At 37.0% G+C, this 20,270-nt stretch overlaps 1 protein-coding gene across 1 annotated transcript in view; it reads right to left on the bottom strand.

Moving 5' to 3' along the window:
• Positions 1-1,075: 1,075 nt before the first annotated feature.
• Positions 1,076-20,270, bottom strand: part of LOC121368659 (atrial natriuretic peptide receptor 2-like) — a 53,395-nt gene continuing 34,200 nt past the window's right edge. The window contains exons 14-21 of the mRNA XM_041493398.1: positions 15,676-15,853; positions 14,941-15,081; positions 11,495-11,618; positions 10,858-10,926; positions 6,082-6,355; positions 4,560-4,654; positions 3,137-3,213; positions 1,076-1,475 (exon numbers count right to left, since the gene is read on the bottom strand). Of these exons, the coding sequence (XP_041349332.1) occupies positions 1,076-1,475; positions 3,137-3,213; positions 4,560-4,654; positions 6,082-6,355; positions 10,858-10,926; positions 11,495-11,618; positions 14,941-15,081; positions 15,676-15,853 (1,358 nt within the window). The remainder of the gene's footprint in view (positions 1,476-3,136; positions 3,214-4,559; positions 4,655-6,081; positions 6,356-10,857; positions 10,927-11,494; positions 11,619-14,940; positions 15,082-15,675; positions 15,854-20,270) is intronic.

Here is a 20,270-nt window from a genome sequence, read left to right as displayed (position 1 = left end):
CAAAGGCCATGGTTTGTGCTATCCTGCCTGTGGGAAGCGCAAATAAAAGATCCCTTGCTGCTAATCGGATAGAGTAGCCCATGTAGTGGCGACAGCGGGTTTCCTCTCAAAATCTGTGTGGTCCTTAACCATATGTCTGACGCCATATAACCGTAAATAAATCATTACCATTTAATATGTGCGTACGGTTGTACGTGTTATTCGATAATTTTGCGACAGTTATAATTTTATTATATATTAATTTTCACCCCCTCCCCCCTCCAAATCTCCTGCAAAGTTCCCTTGGCATTCCGCCTCATGTCATTCCCCCCCCCCCCCAAAATGGATTTTCTGTATCCGCCACTGCAGTGTTACAGCTGCTTCCATCCTTAATTATCTTCATTCTCGTTTTTTGTTTAATGTTATTTTAGTTATTCATTACATTTACGTACACATATTATTTCCTTGAGATTTATGACATTTTTTTTTTTAATCAAAGAAAGACAAAGTGAAACATTGAAATTGGGTTTTCAATGCAGCAAACGATTGTAACTAGAGTGATGGCGAGAGCTTTTTACTGAACAAGAGGCGAGTTATATTTTCTGCTTGTTTTTCATAATTAACGAATAGTTATAATATATCAGATATAACCCGTGCATCGCGTGGGATAGTTTAGATGAGGTGTGCTGACCTTACACTGGGATTTGCCCCAAAATACGACCATCGTGTCGATGGCCAGCCCGCAGTAACCAAGGCTATATACACGGCCGCCGTGTTTATAGCCACTTCTCTTTTTTTTAAGTTAAAGATGGCGGGGGCATGGTGGTTGTGCTTATACAATCCTTCTTTGTGTGCATGGAAATCGACTGGACATGAGCGCAAAAGGATCGTTGCGAGGTGCGGCATCGGGTAAAAATAAAGCTGGCTGACGGCAGTGCACTTCAAAAGACGAGAAGGAAAATTTTAAAAATGTCTTGGGTGTTATATTATAGATAACATTTTACAAAACAAACAAAAAATCGCCTCCAGTATTAACATTTCCCATGGGTAATTGTCCTTAACTCGTCATGTCACCTATATAACAGTACTTCACAGATCAAGATATATGAATCGTGGGAATAGTGGATGGCTTGGAATCGTCGGCGAAGACCACCTCTGGACCAGCGGTCTGGTCATTCATCAGCGATACGTCATCAGCATCATCGAACTGAAACTGGGAACCTACATCCTCTACATCGCCACCAGTTGAGTGCTCTCTGCTGTTGGGAGGAAGATTCGGTACACACAAGCGTTCTCTTGAGCTGTCACCATGTACATCTGGAAAGAAGTCGTCAGCACCACTGGCTTCTGCTGTACTGGTGCATGAAATGTCTGACAAATTGCTCATCGATACCGAAGCCTTTCTGAGGACAGCCGAGTACATCCCGTCAACATTGAGGGAGTGTGTGGACGTGGATGTTGCCTTGGCTTCTTCAGCCGAAACATCCAGGAGTAGACTGTAAACAAGTGGCAAGAAAAACATAGCATTACAAAATGGCCGTGTCTGGTGATCAATCATCCTCCCCCACCCCTATCCTATAATTATTAAAATTTGTCTTCTACAAATTTATAAAGGGATGTAATGAACATACTGACATTCATTTTCTTGTTGGATTAATATCCATAAGAATGAATGAATGAATGAATGTTTAACGACACCCCAACACGAAACAAACAGTACAAACAATTGCATACGACTCTTGATATGCTAATAGTTTTGTAGCTTTGATTCATGTGAACACAAAGTTTCGCCTAGTGTCTTTACTAGTGGTGTGACAAACGGGTGAAATCTCTTTTAAGTAAAGGGACATTCCCGAGTTTCCTGCATTGTAAGATGTTTCTGACTAATAAAATATTTCTACGATTAAACTTACATATTAAATATATTTTCTTATTTAGAATATCAGTGTCAGTGTTTTTAGGAAATAAAATGAAATTTAACCTAGTACCTATATTAGAACGATCAGAAACACGTTTAATATACAGCCACTAATATTTTATGCCAAAAAATATATTTGATATGTATTTACAGTCATGAAAAAGTCTCTGTTAGTCGATAACATCTTAAAAATTGCAGCAAACTCAGGAATGTCCCTTTAACCCATTTTTAAAACTCAGACCGCGCCGCTTAGAGGCAGCTATCACTCTCACTCACAATCACTCCCCTTAGATTAGTTCATGGAGAGTCATTTTTAGTTCCCCATAGCATGTGAATATGTTTGGTATCAGTATGGTAATATTTTAAATTACTTCCTATAATCTAACTTAAGGAAACAATTAATCACTTCTCTCAAATTTCTTTTAACGTTCAGGCTTGAATACTACATTTAATGTTTTAACAGACACCCCCCCCCCCACCCCTAACCCCCCCACCCCCCACCCCCACTTCTCAGCACGTCATATTTTTGCTTTGCACAAAACTGATTTGTTCAGATGCATAATAGAGTATAACATTGACACAAAGATATGATGCTTAAATCGCACGGGGGGAAACTGGATATGGATAAAAGAACGAAGTGTTTTATTTAACGACGCACTCAACTCATTTTATTTACGGTTATATGGCGTCAGACCACACAGATTTTGAGAGGAAACCCGCTGTCGCCACTACATGGGCTACTCTTCCGATTAGCAGCAAGGGATCTTTTATTTGCACTTCCCACAGGCAGGATAGCACAAACCATGGCCTTTGTTGAACCAGTTATGGATCACTGGTCGGTGCAAGTTGTTTACACCTACCCATTGAGCCTTGCGGAGCACTCACTCAGGGTTTGGAGTCGGTATCTCGATTAAAAATCCCATGCCTCGACTGGGATCCGAACCCAGTACCTACCAGCCTGTAGACCGATGGCCTAACCACGACGCCACCGAGGCCGGTTGGACATGGATAAAGACTGAAGTATTAAAATGTGCACTTGTTAGTGCAATGAGACAAGCTGCGTGGAATCATGGCTACCACCAGGTCTAAGGTAACATTGACTGTAAACATTTATTTACTTTAAAACTTTGATATAAACGTCACCAGTCCATTTATAATTTGGGGGTGGTGGCAGCGTGTATGAGATTTTTTCCTGATCACTCAATATCGGTATGATACAAATTATAAAAGAATTCTTACCTTAGCATAGTCTCTGGTAACGGCTTATCAAACCCGTTCTTGCCAATAAGCCAATAGGTTTTATGTATTCCTTTACCCTGTACACCAAACAGATTTACAAATTATTTAGTTGTTATGTACATGCCAAATTAATTTATTTGTTCAGCAGTTTGACAACTAAACAACAAAGAACACAGATTAGTGTGGTCCACGTCAGGGTTGCCGTGCGTGCATGTGGTGGCGTGCGTGCGTGCGTTTAGGGGAGGGTCATGCCACTCCCTATGTGTGTATCTCATTCCACTAATAATCCCCCAATCACAATTTAACCATGTTAATGTTATCCCATTCCACCTTTACATTATTGAAAATAGCTTTTATGATGTCCCAGAAATGCACCTATGAGTATATACGATGAATAGTCTTTGGTTTAGGCGTATATGTGAAATATCTAGCTAAATATAGCTAATAATGCTGTTTTACCACCGATCTGAACATATGTCATGATCATGTCACTTTTAAATTTTATGGATTGAAATTTACAATGTGTACCTGTTAATTAACGCCATATAAATAAAAGGTTATCTCAGGTGTGATCCACGAGCCCTTCTAAATATACTAAGAAGTTTGTTCTGTTTTAGTAATTTGGTGAAGGTGCTTAAATAAAATACATAAATAAATAAAATATATATATCAGACCCTGAATTTAATTTATGCTTCATCTGTCAGTATAAATAACAGGAGATTTTCAATACAAGTTGAAATGCGTAACTGCCACGTCATTGAATGTAGCTTGGGGGTTAAAGTACAGTGCAGTAGTACCAACTTTTTTTTTTCTTTTTTTTTTTTTAATATTTATTTTCCCCAGTCCATTCTGACCATGTCAAGGTTGGGGAGCCTTGAATTCATGGCCTTACATCAAAGTGATATAATTTATATACAAGTACATATATCTAATGTGTGGTATAATAATGTTATACATATATAACAATTTGATACATAAATGCATTTGTAATGTTTCTGTATAAATTAAATATTGGCAAAAAAACTAAACAAATTGCTATGACGCATAGAATGGCAAGGACTGGGAAATATAGGAGAAGAAGATATAATGGTTAAAACGCATAATAATAAATTGATAAATAAACAAACAAACAAACAAACAAAACAAATAAATAAATAGATAAAATAAATATATGGGGGGGGGGGTAAATTTATACTAGCGCGAAACGAAAAAGACCTGGAATTTGAAACAAGCTATTGTTATGAAATACGTTTCAGTCAAAGAGATTAAGCCATGGTGTCCATTGTTCATTAAAAATATCGTAATTGCAATTCTTGTATAAAATAAATCTTGATAAACTTGTTTGTCTTAGCACCGTACAGTTCATGGCATCCCACTACCACCACCCCAGCCCTCTTAACTCGGATATGGATCGACGCATACCTTAATGGGTATGAATCCTCTTTCTGCGGTGATAAAGCCCCAGTTCAAGGCATCCAGCGATTCGTTCATCGGTGTACTCAGGTGGATGTGTAGAGCTGCAATGATAGAACTCCGTTCTTCTTCAAATAAACCAATGCAGGTGACACTTCCCTACCACACAATCTCAGCTTTTGATGAAACTTATTTTTACATGATGGGTTCTAGTGAGAAACTACATTTTAAAAACATTTTCTTCAACGATCTCCTAAACTCAAATGGTTTAGCAGATACTCGAAGAAACTGTTTTTAAAATGGGCGTGGTCTTCTCGATGCCATTGGTAGTATGGACAATTATTGTGAGCTGGTCTAAACTATTTCGGATTATGTAGTTTCATACTTTTATTCAACCTTGACATAATTATGATTAAAGTTTAAGAGGGTGTAGTTCCAGTCATGACCCATTTACAAATTTGTATCCCAGAGACAGAGCTCTTGCTTGAGGTGCGATAAATCGCAGGATCGATCGCCCTAGATGGACTCGTGGTATGTCCTGTCCTATGACGAAGTGCATGCATATAAAAGATCCCATTTTGCATGTTAATCAGGAGTAGCCTATGTGGTGTTAGTAGCGTTCTTCCCCATTCTCACGACCAATAATTTGCTAAACACCAAAAAACCATAGTTTAAAATATGCTGAGTTGTCTTTAAATAAATATCTATTTCGTTTTTGTTTTGTTTTCAACACTACGAAACATCACTAACCTTTTTCACATTTTGTCATATGCGCGAATGTGCGTTGAGCTGCGGTTAGACGCCTCTCTACATGTAGTGTGACCCAGCTCATCCGTCTTCGACAGTGATCCATATTAGTCTAGTCTATACCCTTGCATATTATTCTAGTCCTTACCCTTAGACCAATCCAGCTTGGGTGACCCACAGTGATCCATATTAGTCTAGCCTATACCCTTTGACCAATCCAGCTTGGATGACCCACAGTGATCCATATTAGTCTAGTCTCGACCCTTTGACCAATCCAGCTTGGGTGACACACAGTGATCCATATTAGTCTAGCCTATACCCTTTGACTAATCCAGCTTGGGTGACCCACAGTGATCCATATTAGTCTAGCCTATACCCTTTGACCAATCCAGCTTGGGTGACCCACAGTGATCCATATTAGTCCATATTAGTCTAACCTCTACCCTTTCACAAATCCAGCTTGGGTGCCGCTACTAGGAGCAGAAGCTCTCGCTGGTATAGCTCTCTGGGTCACTGAGACATACAAGCTACCTCACCACGCAAAGGCATGGACTATGAGATACTGATGATATCCAACAACACTTAACCTTTTTTGGTTTTACTATTCACGATCTATATTAATCATGACTCGTGCTTATAAAACTTATAAGTCCAGACTCAATCTCTAATGACATCACACATATACAATGTGTATGGCGTTGTCATGACATTAGTGTCTCAGACTATTAGAGTCTCAAGTCCAGACTCTAAAATGTTTATAAGCACCAGGCCAGACAACACAAACCTTTACTCGTGGATTCCATACGACTGGCCATGTTCACTGTGTCTCCAAACAGACAGTACCGGGGCATGATCCGTCCCACCACGCCTGCTGCGCACGACCCCGTATGGAGACCCACGCGCAGGTGAAGTTTGTCTTCCGGCATGTGTTTGATTCTGAAGCTCGTCACTGCACTGATAAGATCAAGCGCCATGTTGGCAATCTCCCCGCTGTGTCGCTTGCCATTCCGTCGAGGCAGGCCGCTGGCGCACATGTAAGCATCACCAATGGTTTCAACCTTTGAAGATGTAAAAGGTGCTTAAAGGGGCATTCCCGAGTTTGCTGCATTGTAAGATGTTTCTGACTAATAAAATATTTCTACGATTAAACTTACATATTAACTATATTTTCTTGTTTAAAATATCAGTGTATGTATATTCAATGTGTTTCTGGTCCTCTCAGTATTTGTAAGAAGCCCAAACTGGAGTTTGTAACGAAAAAATATTTTTTAGGAAATAAAATGAAATTTAACCTAGTACAAATATTAGAACGACCAGAAACACCTTTAATATACAGCCACTAATATTTTATGCAGAAAAATATATTTGATATGTAATTACAATCGTTAAAAAGTCTCTGTTAGTCGATAACATCTTAAACATTGCAGCAAACTCAGGAATGTCCCTTTAAAGAGACTATCCAGAGTTTTCAGACCGAGCAAGACTTCTGTTCGCCCGTGTACTCTGATGGTAAGAGAGCCAGACGGACATCTGCAGAGCGTGATAACTGTCCAAATGTCTTTATCTCTTACCGTCAGAGTTCTCGGATTAGACTTCCGTTTGTTCCCCCAACAAAATAAACACATTCCGCCTTTTTTCTGTTTTTTTCTGGGTTTTTTAAATCCCCACAGTTACCGTAACATGTTAATATATAGCATTATACAGATAACTACTTTTGGAATAACCTTTGGCCGAATGATTTAAAATTTTGTTTGGCTGTTTGAAAAAATAATGAAATTATTTTAGACAAATATCGACATTTAGATACTAAAAATCATTACGACGACGTCCAGAAATGCGTTGGTTTTAGAGATATTCAAGCTCTAAGCAAGAACATTTGAGTTAGTAATGTGAAAATAGTTTATTTGCCGAAAAACATTTTAAATAGCTACAAACTCAAGTTAGTCCTTTTAAAGGGACTGCCCTAAGTTTACTGCCATTGTAATATGTTAACGACTAACAGAGCCTGCTTTTGCTAACTAAAATTAATATTTCTTAATTTTTTTTATATTTTTTTAAATATCAGTGTCTGTATAAACAAGGTTTTTGGTGTCCTCATAATATTCGTAGTTGCCCCACAAGATGGGGGCACATGGGTACGGGCTCCCAATTTTATAGGGGAGGGTAGGGTGCGGGCAAGCTGGCTTTTGCCCATATTAAACGAAAATGCCAGAATCTGCATAACGACATTTATTTATATTAGCATTACTACCAAACAGCTATATTTATATAGGGTTGCATACGAATCACTACGCATTTTTACATGGATTACAACTAATTTCGAGGGCTGAATGATGGAAATACATGGTAAAAATGTTTCAGGTTAGCATATTTTGCCCGAATATCTGTATCATTATTGCCCGAATTTGAGGGTTTGCTCCAGCACTAGTGGGGAGGTCTGCCCCTGTCTCGTACGCTTGTGGACGGGGGGCTGGAGAAAACACTTAAATTCGGACAAAAATTATAGAGATATTTGGGCAAAATGTGCTAATCTGAGACCTTTTTACCATGCATTTCCATCATTCTACCCGCATAATTAGTTGTAATCCATGTAAAAAAAAGTGGTCCGCAAGGCTCAATGGGTAGGTGTAAACCACTTGCACCGACCAGTGATCCATAACTGGTTCAACAAAGGCCATGGTTTGTGCTATCCTGCCTGTGGGAAGCGCAAATAAAAGATCCCTTGCTGCCAATCGGAAGAGTAGCCCATGTAGTGGCGACAGCGGGTTTCCTCTCAAAATCTGTGTGGTCCTTAACCATATGTCTGACGCCATATAACCGTAAATAAAATGTGTTGAGTGCGTCGTTAAATAAAACACTTCTTTCTTTTTTCCATGTAAAAAAAAAAAAATTATAAAAAAATCCTAGTCATTCGTTTGTAAACCCATATAGCTGTTTGGCAGTAATGCTAATATGAATACATTTTGTTATCCAGATTCGGGCATTTTCGTTTAATTCGGGCAAAACCCAGCCTGCCCCCCCCCCCCCCCCCACACACACACACAAATGGGAGCCCGTACGCCTTTGAATTGCCCAAACTAGATTTTATCTTCCAATAATTTCGTACGTACGAAAACAATATATATGACGATGTAAAATGAACAATAACTGCTACAAGCATTAGCACATGACCACAAACACGCTGAATATGAATATACAGATACTGGTATTCTGAACAAGAAAATGTATTTAATATGTCATTTAGTTGACCGAAAAGGCTCTATTGAAATAGGAGGAAACATCTTACAATAGGTGCAAACTCAGAACAGTCCCTTTAAACTCCAACAAATACATTAAGGGCGGAATTTACAGAATCTGTTTATGTCTTGTACGCATGTAACAACAAACATTTACAATGATTAAAGGGACATTCCTGAGTTTTTTGCAAGTTTTAAGATGTTATCGACTAACAGAGGCTTTTTCACGACTGTAATTACATATCAAATATATTTTTCTGTATAAAATATTAGTGGCTGTATATTAAACGTGTTTCTAATCGTTCTAATATTTTTAAAAGGTTAAATTTCATTTTATTTCCTAAAAACTATTTTTTCGTACGTACGAAATTATTTGAAGAAAAAATCCAGTTTGGGCTTCTTACAAATATTAAGACGACCAGAAACACATTGAATATACAGATACTGATATTCTAAACAAGAAAATATATTTAATATGTAAATTTAATCGTAGAAATATTTTATTTGTCGGAAACATCTTACAATGGAGCAAACTCGGGAATGTCCCTTTAAACACCTGCATTTAAGAAAACCAGGTTTCGTAGTAAATTCGGCCCTAATTCTTCAAGTATGCCTAGGCTACTTATTTGACAAGTTCAAGTTCAAAGTCTTTATTTGCTTTGAATTTTACAACTCATCAGCTGGATACATAACATAAATAATACAATATAGTTATAAAAATAGACACGTGCAAAACAATGGTGGGTGTGTATATAATCATGGACAAATGAAGTGATATAAGTTACATTTATTACATTAACTATTATCCTGCATTAACCGATCTCTAATGGTATTCGCTTGCACTAAATATTTGCCAAGGTTATTCAATTTCTTATTGTTACCGGTGGTTAATAATTGTATAAAACGATACACACTTGGCTGCTTATAATAATACATTTTTATATATTTACAAAACAAAATCTTAAGTATTGTGGACACTCTATTATAAAGTGATATTCATCTTCTATGGCATTAGCGTTACACAGAGTACATATTCTTTCTGATCGTTCAATGTTTCGATATCTGCCAGATTCTACATTTAATCTATGAGCGCATATTCTAATCTTACATATTTCTTTTATATAACGCGTTTCCATTGGCAATCTTAAATATAAACTTATAAACTCTCTTAAAACGAGTGTTGCATTCATTGTTGATGAGTGTGTGTGGTGGTAGTACTCATGTATATGTATGTGAGGTTTTTTTAATTGTTAATTCAAATTCCCATGAAGTACGTGTCACTGGATATTACATGCAATTATTTCAGCAGTTTCCAGATATTCTCGTCCCATTCTACATGTTCATGATTAGACTGCAGAGTGCGACAAATGCGCTAGCCCGACGCTTGGGTCTAGATCTTTTTAAAGGGACATTCCTGAGTTTGCTGCATTGTAAGATGTTTCCGACTAATAAAATATTTCTACGATTAAACTTACATATTAAATATATTTTCTTGTTTAGAATATCAGTGTCTGTATATTCAATGTGTTTCTGGCTGTCTTAATTTTTGAAAGAAGCCCAAACTGGATTTTGTCTTAGAGCCACTAATATTGTATGTTGAAAAATATATTTGATATGTAATTACAATCGTTACAAAATCTCTGTTAGTCGATAACATCTTAAATATTGCAGCAAACTCAGGAATGTCCCTTTAATATCGGCCTAGTCTGACTGTATGTGTAACCTGTTTTGACAATATAATCTGAACGACTAAACCGCTATCCGTGATCAAGACCGTATCTTTGTACAACACAGAGTCGAATGGGCATTTGGCAAAATAGTGGTTGATTCCATGAATCTCTATCTAGTGTCTCGTCTATAGGAGGACAGCCGGTCCCGAGGAGATAGTTTACTTGATAGTACATGCTTCTGGAATAGTATTAGCCATCATTTAGGTCAGTGATGCATCGTACTTAGTAGATTTAGACAACCTTGAAATGCCATCCAGTAAGGTACAACGTAAAGTGAGTGATTACAAATGATTTTAAGTCCCTGGCGTGCTTTATACATTAATCTTATTCACAATGTAACCAACTGTTATACCAGAAACTCCAATAGTTTATTCATGTTCGACATTTTTAAATAATGTAAAAGGAAAATTTAATGGCTATGGTTTCAAAAATCAATTCAGCATGACACCATGATATACGATTCTTAATGTAGATTTCAATTTTTAAATTATGTAACAGAAACTAGAAGCTATACGTGTGCGTGCGTGCGTGCGAACGCGCTACCGTTCGTGAAGGTAATGTGTCGATCAAGGCTGAAATGTATGCATGTGATACCTTATAGACGTCGTGTTTCGAGATAATTCCATCAAATGTGGTGTATAAGTCATTCAACAATTCCACAACCTGAAATAATCAATTGAAAATATTGGTATAAATACAGAGATTTCTGCCGAATAAGGTGCCTTTTTGGTTATGGATTTTGGGACATTTTAAATTAAGGATTTCCATACTAGTTTTATACTAATATCTATCTGTACGTATACATTATAGCACCTGTACTTACGCTAATATCTGTCGGTCCTTACGGTAATATATATTTGTACTTGTGCTTTATATCTATCTGTACTAATAGTTGTCTGTACCTATATCCCAAATAAGTATCTCTCTCTCTCTCTCTCTCTCTCTCTCTCTCTCTCTCTCTCTCTCTCTCTCTCTCTCTCTCTCTCTCTCTCTCTCTCTCTCTCTCTCTCTCTCTCTCTCTCTCTCTCTCTCTCTCTCTCTCTCTTTTTCCTGTACATTATATTCAGAATCTGTGTGCAAAGTTTAAAGTATGCAATTAGTAGGTACTTTAGTTGTAAACGGACGTTAGCTACACAACAATCATCATTAGCATAAAATCACTTTGAATGCAATGTACTTGATTTAACGTCTGATAAACAATAGTACAAAACATCTTTATCTGTATGCTTACATCGAGTGGTTGGCTCTTCCCAGCAATACTAGTAAATCCCACGATGTCTGAGAAGAAAATTGATACATCTTCATAGGATTCGGGTACCACGGAGAGTCCACCCTTAAGCTGGTTTGCGACAGATCTAAAAACAAATAAATACAGTGTGAGACTTATGGTACATCAAATCAATATTAAATATTTAAGAAAAAATACAAATACAAATACAAAATTTAATAACCCCCCCCCCCCCCCCTCCTCCCCATTCCCAAATTCATGGCACTTTTTGGTAGATTATCTTTTATCTATAGAGATGACTCCATATGACCGGGGGCGGGATGTAGCCCAGTGGTAAAGCGCTCGCTTGATGCGTGGTTGTTTTGGGATCAATCCCCGTCGGTGGGCCCATTGGGCTATTTCTTGTTCCAGCCAGTGCACCACGACTGGCATATCAAAGACCGTGGTATGTACTATCCTGTCTATGGGATGGTGCATATAAAAAATCTCTTGCTGCTGATCGAAAAGAGTAGCCCATGAAGTGGCGACAGCGGGTTTTCTCTCTCAATATCTGTGTGGTATTTAACCATATATCCGATGCTATATAACCGACGTACTCAAATATGTTGAGTGCGTCGTAAACTAAAACATTTCCTTCCTTCATATACCTGTACCATGGATGTTTTTTTTTAGTCCCCTACCGGTCCAACCGGAGGGGACTATAGGTTTCATCTCCGTCCGTCTGTCCGTCCGTCCGTCCGTCTGTCCCACATATGTTTTCCGGATGTGTCTTGCAGAAGGCTTTGAGATACTGAGCTCATATTTTGTGTATTGTTTCATCATGTACTGTTACAGATCAAGTTTGACTTTCATGACGATTTACCCATTTTTGATGGGGATATGGCCCTTGTACGGAAGCCAGTTAGTGCCACTAGATGCTATCTAGTAATTACGAGATGTTATCTAGTAATTACGAGATGCTATCTAGTAATCACAAGATAACTAACTCGTAATTACGAGATACTATCTCGGAATTACGATATAACTTCACACTAACCTTGACATATACTCTTAAAATAAAGTAGGGTAACTCTAATAAGAATTTACAGTTGCCAAAACTGTAAGGATAATTAGCTGTGGGGAATGGTTATATGATAATAGTGAATTAATTGGGCAAACATTACAACCGGTAGTTGATCAACACACCGAAACACATTCCATAGTTTGCAAGTGCATCACCCAGTTTCCCCGTACTCGTGTGTGGGGTTTTATTGTCGATTTTGACAATTTCCAGGGATGTCGATTAATCACTGTGGAACATTATTTCTGTCAATCTTTTTCATTCTGTTGATCATACAGTTGTTATTGTTTTGTTTTTATTAATTTTTATTGTTTGCATTTGCGATGCGGCGTATGCAACTGATAAAAAATGTTTACATATAGGAAGGAAGGAAATGTTTCATTTAACGACGCACTCAACACATTTTATTTACGGTTATATGGCGTCAGACATATGGTTAAGGACCACACATATTTTGAGAGAGCAGCAAGGGATCCATTATATGCACCATTCCACAGACAGGATAGCACATACCACGGCTTCTGATATACCAGTCGTGGTGCACTGGCTAGAGCGAGACATTTTATGTCAAATTTCTACTGAAAAATAAAACTGTGAGAATTGTATTTTGTAACGTTACAAAAAATGTTATATGAAACCATAATCCACAAAAAAGTTCAATATTGGTAACGTATCTAAAGTCTCCAGTCCATTAACTCCCCACTGTATTCCTAAATGCCCTGACACATATTTTACAATGCTTTTAATATAGTCACCCTTTTGTAACAATATAACTGTCGTGGAAATGGGGTTAATGTAACAAAACGGGAAGATACACATAGAATGTTCTGACTACGGCAATGCTATCATAAATTTGCTATCCCTAGGAATGTATTCTATGAGCATTCGTCCCCCCAGGTCAAAGTTTGAGTCCTGGCTCATGGACTAAGTGTCTTTCCCATAAATCTATTTCAACATCAATGACTGATGCATCAGATGGGTTGGGTAAATCTTCTCTGTGGTATTCAATTAAAGGCTTGGTCAGTTCCACTAATCCTGGCCTCATGATAGATTGTATTAGGTGAAGAGACTTAACTGCAGTAACGTGACTGTCACTGACACCTTTCGATAATTGTTGTATGATGTGATCCAGACACGGTATAGTGAGGTTTCTTCTGTAATATTCCTCTGGGTCCAGGACAGGCGCATTGCGGCAATGTTGTTCTACGTAGCAGCCTTCTCGGAACCGATGGACAGACAGAAAGGGTATTAGCCAATTGTCAGCCAATTGTCAGCCGATCTGCCCCGAAGACAGACGGTCAAGATTCGTATGTATGCCACGCAGGACATTGTCACAATGAGTGTCATGACGAATCCGAATAATGTCATTGCACGAAAATAACAACCAGCATCATTGATGGCGTAACGATTCCAGTCCTTCGGTGAAGTTCTCATCTTGTCTAAGCAAGTAATAATAGCCGGGTATAATTCTGTCATTACTTCAAATATGTCATGCCTTTTAACCCATCGAGTTCGGCAAAGTTCTGCACCGGTGTCGTATGTTTTTAATTTCAAAGAGCGGAAAACTGTTTCCGAATGAGTAACTGTTGTGGGTAATTGCCGAAAATCAGCGAACGTGAAAATACGGCTCACGACATAAATCGAAGTGTTCCGATATGAAAAACTATACATCGTCGTGAATTCTGACCCTTTACTTTGTTTAGTGGATTATTAATAATAATTTTTAAAAAGCCATTTAAAAAGGGCAGTTCAAAGTACGTGGGGCCGGTACGCAAATTTGTTTTCCGGACTTTCCTCGTGTTAGGATGGAAAGCACCTTTGTGAATATTTACATGCAAGAAAACAACTGCAGACCCGTAGGAACCGTGTGTGCTGTGTATGCCCCCCCCCCCCCCCCCCCCCCCCCCCCGCCATTCGATGACGAAAGTGTACACGTTTTGTTTCCTGCTGTATATAAATAATGATACAAATTTGGCTTGTCTCTCCCCCACACCACTATATAGACTGTGGCTCCAGACTGTGCCCTAGAGAATGGTCAGTGAAAAGTATGAAGTTTGTTTTGTTTAACGACACCACTAGAGCACATTGATTTATTAATCATCAGCTATTGGATGTCAAACATTTGGTAATTTTGACATATAGTCTTAGAGAGGAATCCCGCTACATTTTTTCCATTAGTAGCAAGGGATCTTTTATATGCGCCATCCCACAAGCAGGATAGTACATACCACGGCCTTTGATATATCAGTCGTGATGCACTGGCTGGAACGAGAAATAGCCCAATGAGCCCACCGACGGGCATCGATCTCAGACCGACCGCGCATCAAGCGAGCGCTTTACCAAGGGGCTACGTCCCGCCCCGGTGACGAGTATAAAGACTTCAACTCACGGTGGAAGCATCTGATATAAAAGTCTGTCTGTTTTGCGCTTCTCCTGAGCCAGCTCGTTGGTTCTCTCGGCGACAAGATCCTCCAGGTTATTACTGTAGGCCTCCAGCAGCTGGATCATGTTGTCCAGGATCGATGTCTTCCTGATGCAACACCAAACGAAAAGAACCTCATACAGAATATATTACAATGTACGAACGTTTTACGATCCCCCCTCCCTCCCTCCCTCCATCCACCAACCCCCAAACAAAATAGGAGGAAGAACGGTGAGAGATGCTCGTTTTGGTTTGCTTTTTGTTGTTTTTGGCAAAGCCTTTAATATGCGTGCTGCTGTGTTGCTTATGGATGTTGAGTTAAGTGGTGTATGTTTTATACCATGGTTGCCTACGTAGGTGCATGTGTGTACAGTGTTGTGCTAATTTAAAATGGTTCATTGCGTCATCTTCAACAATCCTTCAGAATTCAATTTTGAACTTTGTCACATTAGGTCATTTGCAGTTAGATCTTCGTTAACAGCCAGTCGATACAGACTTGAGACAGAATTTTACAGTTCTGTAATAATTTAATAGTTAATCACAATCAAACGAAGTAAATTACATTTAGGATAACTTATTATTAGTATCATAATGTTTGTTTCAATGCCTATTATCTGACGCTGACATGGTACTAAACTGCACTTACAAAAAATAGTTCCTTGGATGTTATAACTTTCTCATTATAATATTGCAGTTACTTACTTTCCACCATTTAGATCTATGACACTTTTCTTAATCTGGTTAAACGTGGGTCTCGAGTCTGGGTTCTCCAGCCAGCATGACGCCATGAGGCGCATGGGTTTATCCATGACGTCACCATCGTCGTACACCTTAGGTCTGTAGGGCGGATCCTCCCCGTTTCGGACTCGTGTAACAATCTCTGTGGTGAAAAAAAAAATCAGTTGGTTTTCTAACTATCAGCCATATAAAACAATATCTTTATAAAATAAAATATACAGTGTCATGAGTTGAAATTTCTAACTTATTCGAGAAATAATAAATGTTTCACTGTATGGGCTATCAAGGTTCACTAAATATTGCGACCTGCGAAGCCAGGAAAAAGATAACAAAAGTCTGCCAAATGTATTTAATGGAACATTCGCATTAATTTTCCACTATATAGGCTAACAACGTTCCCCAAATATTGCGACCCGTGAAGCCAGGAAAATAGAACACAATTTTACCACAAATGTATTATTCAGTATTTAATGTATATTTTGTTGTTAAAACACTGGTGTTAGCCTTATGACATGTTTAATAATTAAAGGGACATTCCTGAGTTTGCTGCATTGTAAGATGTTTCTGACTAATAAAGTATTTCTACGATTAAACTTACGTATTAAATATATTTTCTTGTTTAGAATATTAGTGTCTGTATATTCAATGTGTTTCTGGTCGTCTTAATATTTGTAAGAAGCCCAAACTGGATTTTAGGAAATAAAATGAAATTTAACCTACTACAAATATTAGAACAATCAGAAACACGTTTAATATACAGCCACTGATATTTTATGCAGAAAAACACATTTGATTTGTAATTACAATCGTTAAAAAGTCTCTGTTCGTCGATAACATCTTAAAAATTGCAGCAAACTCAGGAATGTCCCTTTAATGTAGATAGGGAATAAGTATAGCGAACCTACCCAAGCAGCCATCTAAATTCGGCAACCACCTGTCTAAAGTGGCCACTTAATTTCCTCTCGAATGATTTTTGATGTTAAGTGACCTGCATTAAGCGAGTACCTGTGTAACATGGCCAGCTAACATGTATGTGGTAAGCTGAACTGAACCGAACTTTATTTACACTCTGGCCGTGATTCAACGGCATATGAGTACAATATAAAAATATAATTAAATAAATAAATGACAAGAAAGGATTATTTTGAAAGGATTATTTTAAACAACAGCGACAAGGTGTAGTAAATAAGCAATCACGATCCAATTAGTATGTATCAATTTAATATATTGTGCCTGTGGAATGCATCTGATTGCTTCTGGGAAAGCGACGCTTGACATTTGTAGAATCATCTACAATGACAATACATCGTACAAAGTAATAATTACACGAACAGTGAAAACAAACTGGTGAGGGAATGGAAATCCAAACGGTCAAATTAATATTTTCCAGTTACATTGAATTAGTTGTAAAGAAGGCAAGTTGATTCACGGTAAAGTATCGAGCAGGCATTAGCAGTACGGACTGGGGCGGGGTGGGAGGGGTGGTGGGGGGGGACAAAAACAAAATAAAAACCATCAACAAATATTTAAAGGCTGTAAAAGTAGCATCTTGTATTTAGCGGCCATTCTGGACTACTTTTCGCCACTTAAGACAGGCTTGACTGTATTTCCCATGACTACAGGTCGTAATGTCCGGTGAACATTTATTCCCCTCATGCCTGTTATTTTAAATTGGTGTAATCGAGGTCAAACACTTCATAAGAGACTTAAAACTCTCTGTTAGAACCATGCCAATGGATCCACGTGTATTTCCAAGAGTTTCTGATAGACTGAATAATTGACATTTGCTCATCTGGGATGCATGTGATATAAATGTGATAACCGTTTAAATAAAATTAGGAAATAAATTTTATATTTCTCATCAAATGTCATATGAGGAATCTTCAATAAAATCATATTATACATAATGTGTCTGTTTGTGACATACGATGTGACGAATCTTCCAATAAAATCATATTATACATAATGTGTCTGTTTGTGACATACGATGTGACGAATCTTCCAATAAAATCATATTATACATAATGTGTCTGTTTGTGACATATGATGTGACGAATCTTCGATAAAATCATATTATACATAATGTGTCTGTTTGTGACATAAGATGTTGCAAATCTTCAATAAAATCATATTAATCATATTATCATACTGTGTCTGTTTTTGACATACGATTTTATAAATCTTCATTAAAATCATATTATCATACAGTGTCTGTTTGTGACATAAGATTTTACAAATCTTCAATAAAATCATAGTATACATAATGTGTCTGTTTGTGACATATCATATGACGAATCCTCAAAATCATATGCATAATGTGTCTGTTTGTGACATAAGATGTGACGAATCTTCAATAAAAACATATACATAATGTGTCTGTTTATGACACAAGATGTGACGAATCTTCAATAGAATCATATTATACATAATGTGTCTGTTTGTAACACAAGATATAGCGCATGTTCAATAAATATATATTATACATAATGTGTGTGTTTGTGACATACGGTGTGACGAACCTTCCAATGAAATCATATTATACATAATGTGTCTGTTTGTGACACAAGATGTGACGAATCTTCGATAAAATCATATTATACATAATGTGTCTGTGACATACGATGTGACGAATCTTCAATAAAATCATATTATACATAATGTGTCTGTTTGTGACACAAGATGTGACGAATCTTCAATAAAATCATGTTATACATAATGTGTCTGTTTGTGACATAAGATGTGACGAATCTTCAATAAAATCATATTATACATAATGTCACTGTTTTTGACATAAGATGTGACAAATCTTTTTTAAAAATCGGAGTATACATAATGTGTCTGTTTGTAAGACAAGATATAACGCATGTTCAATAAATATATGTTATACATAATGTGTCTGTTTGTGACATACAATGTGACGAATCTTCAATAAAATCATATTATACATAATGTGTCTGTTTGTGACACAAGATGTGACGAATCTTCAGTCAAATCATATTTTACATAATGTGTCTGTTTGTGACACAAGATGTGATGAATCTTCAATAAAATCATATTATACATAATGTGTCTGTTTGTGACAAAAGATGTGACGAATCTTCAATAAAGTCATATTATACATAGTGTGTCTGTTTGTGACATACGATGTGACAAATCTTCAATAAAATCATGTTATACATAATGTGTCTGTTTGTGACATACAATGTGACGAATCTTCAATAAAATCATATTATACATAATGTGTCTGTTTGTGACACAATATGTGACGAATCTTCAATAAAATCATGTTATGCATAATGTGTCTGTTTGTGACGTAAGATGTGACGAATCTTCAATAAAATTATATTATACATAAAGTCACTGTTTGTGATATAAGATGTGACAAATCTTTTTTTTAAATCAGAGTATACATAGTGTGTTTGTTTGTAACACAAGATATAACGCATGTTCAATAAAATCATATTATACATAATGTGTCTGTCTGTGACATACGATGTGACAAATCTTCCAATAAAATTATATTATACATAATGTGTCTGTTTGTGACATAAGATGTGACAAATCTTCAATAAAATCATATTATTATACTGTGTTTCTGACATAAGATGTGATAAATCTTCATTAAAATCATAGTATACATCATGTGTTTGTTTGTGACATAAGATGTGACAAATCTTCAATAAAATCATATTATACACAATGTGTCTGTTTATGACACAAGATGTGACGAATCTTCCAATAAAATTATATTATACACAATATGTCTGTTTGTGACACAAGATGTAACGCATGTTCAATAAAAAAATATATTATACATAACGTGTCTGTTTGTGACATAATATGTGACGAATCTTCAATAAAATTATAATCATGTGTCTGTTTGTGGTGTTTTTCCTGGGTTTTTTGTTCCCTTTACCAGTATGTGTACGTCAAATATCACTCGCTATTAATCGAATTAAACGAATGGCATATATTGTGGAATCCGAATGTCATGTCTTATTTTATGATCTAGTTTACGCATCATAATTAGAAAATCTAATCTAAAGGGTCATTCACAACATGGATTGAAAATATGAATATTGTTAACCAAAACACTATGCGTGGAGTATTAAAAAAAACTTGGTAAATCATTTGTTCTGACTTAGTATTTTAAAACTTATGGGACTCAAAACAAAAAGAAAAAAAGAAAACCTCTTCTTACTGTACATGAATGTTGCTAGGGATAGGGGGTACTTGTTTTGTTTTGTTTTGGTTTCGTTTGTTTTGGGGTTTTTTTGTTGTTGTTTTGTTTTTTTGGGGGGAGGGGGGTTGGTGGGGGAATTTGTTGGGTTTTTTGTTGGTTTTGTTTTATTTGTTGGGGAGGTTTTGAGAGGGGCATTTTGGTGAGGTCTTTTTTTATTTTGTGAAATTGCGTATGTGTAATTTTAATATAAAAAAAAGAAAGAAATGTTTTATTTAACGACGCACTCAACACATTTTATTTACGGTTATATGGCGTCAGACATATGGTTAAGGACCACACAGATTTTGAGAGGAAACCCGCTGTCGCCACTACATGG

This window comes from Gigantopelta aegis, chromosome 3 (genome assembly GCF_016097555.1).
Source record: "Gigantopelta aegis isolate Gae_Host chromosome 3, Gae_host_genome, whole genome shotgun sequence".
NCBI classification, from domain to species: Eukaryota; Metazoa; Mollusca; class Gastropoda; order Neomphalida; family Peltospiridae; genus Gigantopelta; species Gigantopelta aegis.
This window is presented reverse-complemented; position numbering and strand designations above follow the sequence as displayed.